The 12,890-nt window shown below is 50.4% G+C and overlaps 1 protein-coding gene across 2 annotated transcripts in view; it reads left to right on the forward strand.

Moving 5' to 3' along the window:
- The window catches only part of LOC146353535 (unconventional myosin-Ia-like), a 72,863-nt gene that overhangs the window by 43,276 nt on the left and 16,697 nt on the right, over nucleotides 1-12,890 (forward strand). For both annotated transcript variants that reach the window (XM_084836691.1, XM_084836692.1), the window contains exons 16-21: nucleotides 1,575-1,775; nucleotides 4,564-4,790; nucleotides 4,958-5,158; nucleotides 5,839-5,932; nucleotides 8,648-8,797; nucleotides 10,077-10,145. In XM_084836691.1, coding sequence (XP_084692817.1) covers nucleotides 1,575-1,775; nucleotides 4,564-4,790; nucleotides 4,958-5,158; nucleotides 5,839-5,932; nucleotides 8,648-8,797; nucleotides 10,077-10,145 — 942 coding nt within the window. The remainder of the gene's footprint in view (nucleotides 1-1,574; nucleotides 1,776-4,563; nucleotides 4,791-4,957; nucleotides 5,159-5,838; nucleotides 5,933-8,647; nucleotides 8,798-10,076; nucleotides 10,146-12,890) is intronic.

The following is a 12,890-nucleotide window of genomic DNA, read 5'->3' on the forward strand; positions in this document are numbered from 1 at the left end:
AGAGAAGAGAGAAAAGCCAATGGGCAGAGGCGGCTTTTTAACTGCAGCTGCAAGGATGAGGCTGGGGAGAGGAACAAGGGTTGAGGGAAAGAGCTAAAGAAGCCGGACCATGCTGGCTGGAAGTCACACATGGAAACGGAAAGTACAAAAGACTGACAGCAGCTCCTCCTTGATAGAGGCTGCGCCCCGATTCTGACAGCCAAAAGGAATGTCCTGGTCACCATGTACAGACTGTGCTTTTGTGGCCTCCTCCTGGCTCAAGGCTCCATAGACCAAGTGTGTTTTGAGAAGGGATTTGACGGAAGAGAGGTAGTATTGTGTAGGGGTTCTGGAAAGGAGTTCCAGGCATAAGGAGCAGCAAGAGAGAATGGGTGGAGTCTTTAAAGAAGCAGACGATCTTCAAATGCATTTTTGTGTGCATTCTTCCCCAATAAAAAAATATGCTATACAATTTTTCTAATATAATGCATTTTTAACGTTATTTTCCCTAATTTATGTATTTTTGTGTACATTTTTGGATAGAAACTATGAGTCGGGATGGTACCAGTTCCAACTGATCTCACCAGTGATCTCCCTGGTTGTAGGCAAGCAACTCTGTTTGCTAGGGATGGATGAATCTGTTTCAGTTTCTCTGCTTCTCATTTTTCCAATCATCACTTCAATTTGTCTTGAACATTGAGAATTTCTCCAGTCTTAAGATTGATTCATCCCAAACTCTGAGAGTATTTTTCTATAAAAGTGTGCATGAAAATTCATAAGCATTTCTGAGAACATTTAACCCTCCTTTCTCCCCCCGCTTGTCAGAGCATACATGCTGCCTTCTCCCTAGGGATGTACGAAAGTCACTTACCTTTTCTCAGGGGTGATTCGCGGTGCGGGGGAGGCACTCTGCACCTCCCCCCAAAATCCTAACCCGACTGGCTCTGCTCTGCAGCAACTCTGCGGAGCCACCGGCCGGGTGCATTCGCAGGCATCTGGAGCCTGCGGACGCAAATGGCAGAGGCTACGGCGGCCGCCATTTGCGTTCATGTTTTTGGCCGTGATAGGCTATGTAAATATTTATGTAGCCTATCACGACAAAAGACAGGGGCGCAAATGGTGGCCGCTACGCCATTTGCGCCCGTTTTTTTACCGTGATAGGCTACGTAAATATTTACGTAGCCTATCATGGCAAAAAACCAGGAATGCAAATGGCGGTGGCTATGGCGGCCGCCATTTGCGTTCCCTTTTTTCACCGTGATAGGCTACGTAAGTATTTACGTAGCCTATCTCGGCCTAAATGGGGAAGCGAATGGCGGCCGCAGATTTGCAAAGCAGCGCGAACAGCACCAGGTAAGTGCTCTGTTTTGCGTGCCTTTTGCGGGGTGGTGGGGCGGGGGGCTTCGTTCCGCCACGTATTTCGGGGGGCCGAATGCACTCGCATTCGGCTTCACTGAGATCCATGGCAGAACTCTCTGACATCCCTACTTCTCCCTCTCCTTCTGTGTCAGCCTGGACAGATGTCCAGTCTGTCCTGGGTCAGGGCCAGAGATGGGTGGGAGGTAGTGTATTGTAACTGGTCTTTCTTTGCCTAGAGCAAAGGTGGGATCCTGGCCATGTTGGATGAGGAGTGCCTTCGCCCAGGGGCAGTGAATGAAGCCACATTCCTGGACAAACTCAACCATGTGTTTGCGGAACACCAGCGCTACGAGAGCAGGGTCACCCAGAATGCCAAGCATATCATGGATACCACTTTGTCTCCCAACTGCTTTCGTATTAACCACTATGCTGGCAAGGTCAGTGGTGCTAGGGGTCTTTTTTAGCTCTTGGTAGCAGAGGTGTGGGGAGTAGGGGGGTCCATTCTGGAAGTGCAGTGGGCTTAGAGCAGGGGTGTGGAACCTCTGGCCTGCAAGACTAATCCGGCCCATGGAGGCTTGTGCTCCCTTCACAGATCCTGCTCCCTTGGCTCTGCAAGCCATGTCCCTACCAGGGGCTGGGGACGAAGGTGGGGAGAGGACTTTCCAATCTGTGATCGGAAAGGTGGGAATTCCCCTCCCCGCTGTTATCTCCAGTCACAGGTCGGTGATAACAGGTAGGTGATTCCCCCTACACTGCCGCTCCCCCTGCAATTGGGAGGGGGAGCAGCATGCAGAGGATTCCCCAGTCAAGGCACCGGGTGGAGGAGCAAACTTCCGTTGGCACCTAAGCTAGCTCAGCTCTGAGCCAGCCCAGTCAGTGTGATCCAGTGGAATGTTGCAAGTCCATCCATGTAAGAAGCTGTACAGTATACCCTAAGAGCTTCTAGTTGCTGTGAACTGCCAAGCCTATAAAGCACCTGTTGACCCAGGGGTCCCCAGCATGCCTCCAATGGCACCTGCACAGCTCTTCACTCCCCGCCCCCTTCCAAATTTTTTTTTAATAAAAAATTGAAAAACATTAGGGCACCAGGTTCTCCTTCGTCTTCCTGAAGCTGGTGCTGATCTGCTGTTCAGTGGGCAGGAAGAACAAGAAAAGCAAAGGGGTAGAGAGGAGAGAAAGAGCAAGGCTAGACGCTGGGAGCTGAGAGACACAGCACGGTTAAGAGATGGTGGGGAGAGAAAGAGCAAGGCTAGAGGCTGGGAGTGGAAAGAGCAAGATAACGGGTGAGTGGAAGAGACAGAGCAAGGCTAGAGATGGGGAAGGGAGAGAAATAGCAAGGAAAGGGGTTGGGGAGAGAAACAGCGAGGCTAGAGGCTGGGCGTGGAGAGACAGAGAGAGTGCGCAAAGGAGAAAGGTCTGTGTGGGCAGAAGGTGATTGGGAAGCCCAGGAAGCAACACTTTCCATTTCCACCTCCCTTCCAGTCTCTGGACTCGCTATTTCTCTCCCCCCGACCCACACTTCTTGACTAGCCAGGCCCCCACGGCAGCCATTATGTGACTAGCCACATCCTCCATGGGAGCCATTTTGTGGTGGTGCCCACAGCAACTTCTCGGATCTCCAGAGGTGCCCACAGGTCCAAAAAGGTTGGAGACCCCTGTGTTCACCTGTGTATTTCGTAGTACCTTCTTTCTCGTATTATATGCATATCCTCCCAGTTCCATTAAGATAGTACAGAAGAGGCAGGAATAACCTAGGGGATGGATGGCAAAGCTCCTAACTCAGAGGTGAGTAGCTGTCAAGGGCTCCTTGGAGGGCTCTCTCAGTCTAATCCAGTAGCCAAGTCCAGACGCAGACAAAGGGATTCTTTTCAAAGCTTTATTCTTCTTTTACAACTTACAACTCTACAGGTAGCAACTAGATCTGAGCAGCAGCATCCCTATGCCCTAAGTTGGAACAGTTGGTCCCCGTTTGAAAGGCAATTACTGGCAGACCCCTGAATATAAGGACTAGGGAGAATCCCTCCCCTTTTCCCTTGGATCCTCTGGGCGCAACCGTTCTTTGAGCGCCAACCGGGCGCTACGCCTCCTTTCCGCACTCTCCATTTGAGAGAGTGCGCCGCGCATCCAACCAGTCTGCTATCGGTGCTGGGTCACTCCCTGGACTGCTTTCCAATCTAGGAATGTTGGTGGGAGGAATCTCTGTCAGCTGTGGGCCCTGGGAAAAAGGGGTGCGCTCCTCTCCCAGGAGCGACTGCTCTTCCTCTGAATCAGAACTACTCTGGGATTCTATGGGCTCAGTGTCCACCCTGACAGTAACATGCATCCTGTGGGCTGCATGTGTCCATCCCCCCTGGCCTTTTTTGTGCCCCCGACAGCCCTCCCACTGCTGATGAATTCGCCATGGCAGCAGCAGTAAAAAAAGTGGCAGTTTGCAGCTGAAGTTTGGTGGCACCGCAGTGGCAAAAAGGTGTGCAGGGAGCACAATTTTTCTTCAAAGCATGGCATACACTCCCCATGTGCCTAGTTTTAAAGAAAAATCACAGTACGTTTGCTGCAACAAATTAGGTGATGGGGAGCAGGGGTGTGGCCCCCGGGGGATTCTGGCATAGGTGGGTGGGGGAATTGGCCCCATAAGTTTCCCACCCCTGTCCTAACTGACATGACGAACCTGTGTCTGGGCTGTGCCACTTCAGACTGCAGGTGGGGGCTGACATAACTGAATGTTCCTCCATGCAAAAGCATAGCTCCAGGTAGAAAACTAAGTATCAGGGAGAAGGCAAGGTTCTCTGTTCTCTGTGTGGAGGGAATTATTTTGTATGGAGAAGCATTCAGGTATGTCAACCCCCACCCACAGTCTGAAGTGGTACATTCCAGACATAGGCTTGTCACCTCAGTGAGAACTAGGCTGGGCTGGGCAAAACATACCATAAGATGTGGTGGTGGGTTTCCATCCCTTGAGTAAAAGGATGGTTGGGCAGTCTTAAGGAATCTTCATCCTCCAAAAGGGATTTTAGCAAAGAAAAAGTTGTCCCTTGGGAACAATGAGGGAGTTGAGTTGGGGGCCAGAGCCCTTGGTTTCTATCTGAAGGCCCCCCTCTGTCACCTTCTACTTGAGCCTTCTCCTCTATGTGCCTCTCGTCCACAACACATCATGTGGATGATGCTCTGTGTTCGCTACAAGAAGTGTCTGAGGCCTACTTTGCTACTAATGCTCTTCCACTTCAGGTGACTTACAACGTGGCTGGATTCATAGAGAAGAACAACGACCTGCTCTTTAGAGACCTGTCGCAAGCCATGTGGAAGGCCAAGCATGCGCTCCTGCGCAGCCTCTTCCCTGAAGGGGACCCCCAAAAGGCCTCCCTCAAGCGTCCACCCACTGCTGGTTTCCAGTTCAAAGCCTCTGTGATCACCCTCATGAAAAACCTCTATTCCAAGAACCCCAATTATATCAGGTAGTGTGTGTGTGTGTGTGTGTGTGTGTGTGAGAGAGAGAGAGAGAGAGAGAGACTGAGAAAAGACCTGAGCTATATTTGGAAACTGGCCAGTCTACTGACAGAAACAGGAGACTCACAATTCAACTCACTCAATAAGGGTGTTCTTATGTTCCCTTTGCTGCCAGGTGCATCAAGCCCAATGACATCAAAAGGCGTGCTGTGTTCACAGATGAGCTGGTTCGGACGCAGGTGCGCTACCTCGGCCTCTTGGAGAACGTGCGGGTCCGGCGGGCTGGCTATGCCTATCGGCAGGCTTATGACCCATGTCTGGAGCGCTACAAGATGCTCTGCAGGAAGACCTGGCCACAGTGGAAAGGAAGTGCCAGGTAAAATGGAGAAACTGTGATGTGCTAGAGATGGTGCTGCTGTCAGAGGCCGGGGTCCACATAACGCCTGGAGGGCTGGGGGAAGAATCCAGTGGTTTAGTAATGCTATGTTTGGCAGGAGGGCTGGGATATTTATTTATTTATTTAAAGTATTTTTATCCCACTCCTCAGCCCAAAAAGGCTCTCAGAGCAGCTTACTAACAATCACATGAAAAAGACAGTTCCTCCTGATTGCAGGCTTGCAGTCTGAAAAGACATGTCACATAAGGAAAAGGCGATGGGGGGGGAAGAGGAAAAACTGAAGTAGTCTTTCAGCAGAACTGGCGGAATGGCCCCGTTTCCCCCTCATCTCCCTCAGCACAGCCTGCTGGAATGGCTGCTAATGGGGTGGGTGGGGGAGGAGGAGCTTTCCTGGGGGCTTGAATTTGAAATTGCTTGAAAGGCATACTGCAAACATTGGGGCGCATGCATGTGCCGATGGGAATGTGACAGGGAGTATGGGGGGGGGGCTCATCCCACAAACGTTCTGGTGGCAGGTGTCCTGTTGGTAAGGTTGAGGTGCCAGCTGAGAGACCTGGACTGTGGTGGAGAACCAGAGTGCTGCCTGACATCGGGCACAAAGACAAGTCACCACCCATTTGAGCTCTGATCTCTTTCCCATCATCCCTTTCCTGGTGCAGGGATGGTGTTCAAACCCTCTTGAGCAGTCTGCCCATTGATCCCAAGGAGCTGGCGTACGGACACACTAAGATCTTCATCCGAACACCATGCACGGTGAGCTGCTGGTGTTATGTGGGGGGGGGGGATGCACCAAAAGGAGAGAGCTATGGTTCCCAGCACTCCAAGAGTGAAAGAGAGGAAAGGCTTTTCTTTTTAGCTCTGTGTTAAACATTCTTCACTTTGGATTTCCTAGCAATTTGGAAGCTTCTCCTGAAAAATACTAAGAGTGTGCAGATATTTGCCACTTCACGCCCGTGCCTTTTTTTTTTATGGTGGGATGTTTATTCCATGGGTTCCTGCTTATGTCATGCCATCCCATCCTTGACTGCTGTTTTTTCCCCCTCTTCCAGAGATTCCACCCAATGATTATACGGTGACAGATATGATGTCACGACCCCATAGTCAACCAGATTTGACTAGGTGATAAATTCCAGGGTACCAAAGGCAAGTGAGGGCAATTGAGAATGAAGGCAATTTAAACAAACTTTTTTTAAGGAGTGCTGGAAAATCCTTTTAAAAAGGGAAGGCATTTTTGGTACTGCCAGAAATACTTGCAATAAGCAGTGAAAACTTCCAGCTCAGCCCAAATGCTTATATTTATACACTACAATATGTACACATTTAAATTTTATTGTTATTTACTACTAAGACTGGGCTTAAAAAATTACTTAGTACATTGCATTCTAAATGCCACATTTAAGATATGGAATGATGCAAGGTTCCTCCCCCTCTCCCAGCCACTCCTGTTCTTTGTGAATTGATACTGAGTTTGCGAAGTTTACATTAACTAACCTGTAGAGGAGCTGAGTGATTGTAAGGATTTCTGGCCTGATCTAGCTTTTGTGAAGCTTAGGTTTCCTCTTGCTCATCCTATTTAAGTATAACATATTGAACAAATCAATAATTTGTTTTTCTTCTGACCAAACTAATAGGTAGTTGTTGCTGAGATTCAAAAGTGGTAGGGCAATAAGGAAGCAATCCTGTCATCCCTATAGGATAGTGGGGATTCCCCCCCCCCCCCGCCTAGGTTGGAGACAGCGCTTCGACCTCAGAAGGGGGAGTCGAAGATCTGACCCCCATCCCCTGCCCCCTCACACCCGGCATGGAAAGACCTGTGCTGGCTTTCCTCCAAAGTCAGAAAATTGATCTTGGAGAGGGGGAAGAGGGGGCATTCCAGTGGGCGAGGAGGGGAGGAGACTGGAGGGGCCAGGAAACTAGCTATCCTGAGCCTCTTCTAGGGATGTCGGAGGAATCTGTCTGGAGGGTCAGGTCCGCCAAGCTTTTGGCGGCTCAGCCCCCCCAGACTCCAGCTCACTTGTGCATGAGCTGGCCCGACCCAACCTGTGCAAGTCAGGCTGGCTTGCGGACTTCCTCCACTGCTGTGTGCAAACCCCTCACACTCTCTTTGCCAGTGCTGGCATTGGCAAGGAGAATGTGAGGGTTTTGCAGCGGGTGGTGGCAGTGGGGAGGGGGTTCTTCCTCCCCGCTACTGCCGCCACCGCCATGCGCAAACCCCTTGCTCTCTCCTTTATGATGCTGACACCGGCAAGAAGAGTGCGAGGGGTTTGTACGTGTCCATGGGGGGAACTATCCCCCTTTTGCAGAAGTGCATTTTTTCCACAAATTACACCTGTAATTTGTGCAAATCATGGCCATAATTTGCGGGAGCGTGCACTTCGGCAAAAGGGGGATAGTGCCCAGTTTGGGGGGATGAGCCCCTGGCTCGGCTTGTAAAGGCAAGCCAAGCCAGGGGCACCATGGGAGTCCATTGGGCCCTAAAAGGGCCGGATTTAGCTGCAACAGACATCCTTAGCTTCTTCCAGCCTCCTTCCCTCCCCCTCTGAAGCACCATCCTTAGATGGGACAAAAAGTCAAAGCAACATATGGGGATGGAGGCACATGGTGCTAAACCAAGGGTGCACAACTTTTTTGGTCCAGAGGGCCACATTGGGTTGTGCCAGGGGGCCACACACACACACACACACACACACACTCCTTGGGCTTTTCTTGCTACTGCTAGCACTAGTGTTAGTAAGGGAATCCCTTGCTTATCTCATCTGAGATTGGAGATAAGGAAGGGATAGGCAATGCCATCGTAGCAGCAGATGCAGGGGGTGGGTCTGACAGGCCACCAGAAATGGCTTGATGGGCTGCCCATTTCACACCCCTGTCCTAAACAAAGGTGAAAGTGGTTCGTTTCGCTTCAGCACAAGGGCTATATATCCCCAGGGGACTAGTCCAGAATGCTGTGGTGGGAAGCATCTATTGCCCCCAAACCTCAACCCTTCCATCTCTCCATGAGTGTAATTAAGGCCCTTCTGTAAAGCAACTGTTGGAACCAGCTGACAACAATGTCACATGTTCAGACTGTTTTTTACAGGAGGCACCCGAGAGCATATTAGAGCTCAATGCTGGTCACAATTTGTGCCAAGTGTACCTACTACGAAAGCAGGATAGACTGCAGCAGAGAAACTGAACGTGTGGCCACTGTAACTTTTATCCCGACATTTATAAACTGATTGAAGCACAAACCAAGTTGCCACGTCTGAAAACGTCCTCGGTCCACGAGATCTGGCATGGGAAGCCGAGGACAGGAAATCCGTGCTGCGCAGAAACCAGTCCTGCTCAGCCTCTTAGGTCCTGAGGGTAGATCCCTTTACAGTAGAAGCTTGACGAAACATCGAAGCTACCCTTAAGGTGGATCGGGGTCAATGTCCTGTCTGCTGGGATCTGACCCCAGGCTGGTGGTTTTCAACCCTCCCCTCACAGCTTTTTGATTTGGAGGCCAGACGCCAGAAGCGGCTAGAGGAGCTGGCTGCCGTGATCCAAGCAGCCTTCCGGGCATGGAAATGCCGCAAGCGCTATCAACAGATGCGCCAGAGCCAAATCCTTATCTCTGCCTGGTTCCGGGGCCATGTGGTAAGATACAGATATATACCTGCAGTTGCTTTTACAAGCTTGGGTGGGTTTTGACTTGGCAGGCCTCATTGCACTTTGTGTTTTGCACAGGTGCCAGTGGGGGAGCAGTTTTACATCTTTGCCTAGCATGGTCCCGTGAGGAGTAGGGCTGGACCCACCTCTTAGGGCTAAACAGCATGCTACATTCAATGTAGGGAGTGCAGCTGATCCTCATGACGTTGGTGCCAATTGAGGGCGGGGGGCGGTCCCTGCAGTGGCGGAGGGGCAAATTTTGGGAGAAATGTAAACCTCCCCTACCCACGCAAGGTGGTCCCAATCCAGATCAGGGCCCCTGTGCACTCACTTTTAGGCAGGGGTAGGCACCCCGGTGCTCATGAGCACCACTGGACACCTTTCTTGCGCCCACCAAGGTGCGCTCTCACTCCTGCTTTTCTTTAATTAACACATTTTCTTGCCGGCAGCTGGGGTTGTTGTGAAATAGTTTTCTGTTGGTGCTGAAAACTGTGGGTTCAAAGGATTTTTTTAGTGTGTTGGGGACCAGACCCACCACTGCCTTGTACTCAGTCTTTGGGGCAGGTTATTTGTCTTTCACATACCTCCCATAGCAGCCATTTTGTGGTGGTGCCCAGGATACTTTCTCAAATTGCCAAATGTGCCCATGGCCCATAAAGGTTACCTACTCCTGCACTAAGGTAAATAAAATGTTGAAGATGAGCTGTGTGCTACGTATTTAATGCAGCATGTCGTTATCCCTCAGTTGTACAGTACTTGGTTGGCTTGTGCGTCTGTAATAATTTAACTCTCAGTTGCTGTACTAAAGGCATATCTACACTACAGACATCAACTGGTTTGACTGTTATTCTCTGTTCTCAGGGCTCTTTGGGAAATGTAGTGCTGGGAGGGAACCCAGTAATTTCTGATAGAAGATTCTCAGCACCCCTATCAAACTACAATTCCCAGGATTCTTCAGGTGAAGCCATAACAGTTAAACCAGTATAAAACCAAGATAGGTTTGTAGTGCAGATTGCCCCTAGGTGTTATCTGCTTCTATGAATTTGCAAGGCTTTGTTGCCTAGCGACAGGAAGATTGCATGAGGGAAACTGCATCTTACGCCTAGCATAATGTGGGAATAGAAGGAACTTACACCATGATAAAACTAGGCAAATGTTGCAAAACGGTAGCGTGTGCACAAGGCTCTTTTGTCTGCTCTTTTATGGTGATCAGATGTGGCCCTATGTGCATCAGTCTCTCTACTGAGGTGAACATTTTATTTTGCAGCAAAAGAAGAAATACACAAAGATGAAATCGTCAGCTGTTCTTATCCAGGCCAATGCCCGAGGTTGGAAGGTGAGAGGGGTGAAACCAGGAAGCTGGATATAAGCTAGGTCTATAAGCACTCACAAGATTCTAGTAGGAATGTCAGAGAATTTCGCCACGAATCTCGGGGAGGCCGAATGCCAGCGCATTAGGCCCCCCGAAATCGGTGGTGAAATGGTCTGCCCCCCCGCGCCGCCCCCGGGACGGGACTTACCTTGGGCGAATCTCCCTGGAGGCGGCGGCGGCTTTTCGGCGGCTGTGGCAGCCGGTCTTCCGACTGGCTGCCGCTGCCGCCATTTCCAAGTTTAAAAAAAAACAAAAAACGTGATAGGCTACATAAAGATTTACGTAGCCTATCACGGCTAGATTTTTAAAAAATTCCGTGATAGGCTACGTAAATGTTTACGTAGCCTATCACGGCTGAGTTAAAAAAAGAAACAAACCCGCGTGTACACAAATGGCGGCGCCCATGGGCGCCGCCATTTGCGTTCCTTATTTTGGCACGTCTAGTGTATGTAAACATTTACGTAGACTACGGTGAAAATAAGGGGAACACAAATAGCGTAGGGTCTACGCTATTTGCGTTCCCCTTATTTTCGCCATAGTCTACGTAAATGTTTACGTACACTAGACGTGCCAAAATAAGGAACGCAAATGGCGGCGCCCATGGGCGCCGCCATTTGCGTACGCGCGGGTTTTGTTTTTTTTTAACTCAGCCATGATAGGCTACGTAAACATTTATGCAGCCTATCATGGCTGACTGCAGGGATGCAAACGGCGGCGGCTATGGCCGCCGCCATTTGCAGACCTGGCCAGCTAGGATTCGCAGCGGGAGGGACGGGGCGCCTCCCCCCCGGCCAGAATTTCAGGGGGGGAGGGACGGAGTGCCTCCCCCCCACCGCGAAATTTCGTAAAAGGTTAGTGACTTTCGTACATCCCTAGATTCTAGAGGGATGGGGAACCTCTGTTCTGTGGAGGTTCCCCACTCAGCCTGCCATCTCTGCCCCCGCCCCCATGCCCTGTCCCACTGGGGTTTCCCCAGCTCAGAGGTACAGAAAGGCAACCCTTTCTGTAGGGCTGAGCTGTGGGAACGCTCTTATCTCCAAAACAGCGGAGTTTCCCAGTTCAGCACTACAGAAAGGCAGCTCTTATCTCTGACCATAGGGAAACGTGGTGTTTCCCAGATCAGCTGGGAAACTGATGATGTCAGGGGGTGTGGCTTTGGAGAAGCAGGCGGGGCTTTGTAAGGGGCCCGCCACCTGACATCATCTGCCTTGACGGGGACTGTCCCAGGAACCAATCTGGGCCCCCAGGGCCAAAACAATACCTCACCCCTGAGTTAGATAAAAGAATATTTAAGACCTGTGTCTTGTGCTGACTTGATATATTCCTGGGGCTGCCAATGTGGTGCCCATAGAAACCTCCCTTGGCAACTGCCAGGTTCCCTGCCCCTCCTGATGTGTTAAGATTTTTTAAATGACCCCCCCCCCCCGAAAGGTAGGCGTGCTGCAAAGTAAAGTGCAGTCCCCTCCGGGAAGCATTCTTAGAAAATAAAAATGAAGAATGGCTGTTGTCTAGCATTTCACTCTGATATGTGCCCAGATGCCAAAAAAGAGAGTGGGTGGGGAAGCTGAGGGCTGGTTGTAGGGAAAAATGGGGGGGGGGGTTGGACGGGTGGGAAGCATGGGAAGGTGTTTTGCCTGTGCCGTGTGTGTGTGTGCGCACGCGCACACACGTTTTGCCTTTTGGGGGGTTGGGAGCTTGTTAACTTATTTATTGGTTTGTTTATAGTGTTGTTTTTTGCCAGGGTGTGAGGAGGGGGAGGGCAGAGAGGCTGGTGTGGTGTGTCCTTTTTTGTGAATGGTATGTGTGTTTTGCCTGTTTTGGGGTGGGGGCTTGGTGTGGCTCTGTGGGGTGGTGGTGTATATTTCTTTGCACATCGGTAGTTTACCTTCTGTGGCATGGATGTTGGAGCAGAAAACTGTTGGCTTCGAAAGGGTCATTTTGCATTGTGGTGTTCAGATCCCACTTCCATCCTGAATTTTGGTTTTTGGACAAATTACTTTTATTTTAGCCTCACCAATTTGCCTTCTGGGAAATGGGTGTTTTGTGGCTGGCCACGCCACTGCACACACCATGGCAGCCATTTTGTGAGAACACCCATGACATCCCCTCTAATGCCCCAATGTGCCCACCAGCCCCCAAAGGTTGGGGACCCGTGTATATTCAGTAGCCAATTTAGGCAACAAACGTTTGGCATGTTTGTGTCAATTGCAATCAGCCTTAGGAGTTTCTAACCAGGGTTAAGATGCTAAGTAGCCAGGTGAGGGTGAACAGATGACTGTTCCCTCGATTTGCTGCATCTGCGCATCAGACTCCGCACTGTTTTAGGGCAGAACTAGATGTGATGCTCAGCGTTGTCTGTGATGATGTTAGCAGTGAGTGAGCAATGCAATTATTGTCCCTAAACATGGCTGCTCCATCACCTATCCATTACAAGGGGAATGGATGCTACACTGCTGGACTGAGGCTAACGGGATTGTTGTGCTAAATATTAAATGCAGTGAGGACCATTTTTTCTGACTGTGCCGAAAATCCCGCCAGGAGCTTACAGTCATTCCTGGGCTTGCAGTGAAATTCTGTTGTCCTTAGGATCCTGACAAAGTCCCTCTGCACCAGTGATATTGTGCTGCCATAACCCCAACACTGGTGCAAAATTGCAAAAATGGGCAGCACGGGGTGGGGGCGAGGCGAGGAGCAGGGCTTAGCTGGCAT

This window comes from Heloderma suspectum, chromosome 2 (assembly GCF_057233095.1).
Source record: "Heloderma suspectum isolate Gila_16-S chromosome 2, 16-S_ref, whole genome shotgun sequence".
Taxonomy (NCBI): domain Eukaryota; kingdom Metazoa; phylum Chordata; class Lepidosauria; order Squamata; family Helodermatidae; genus Heloderma; species Heloderma suspectum.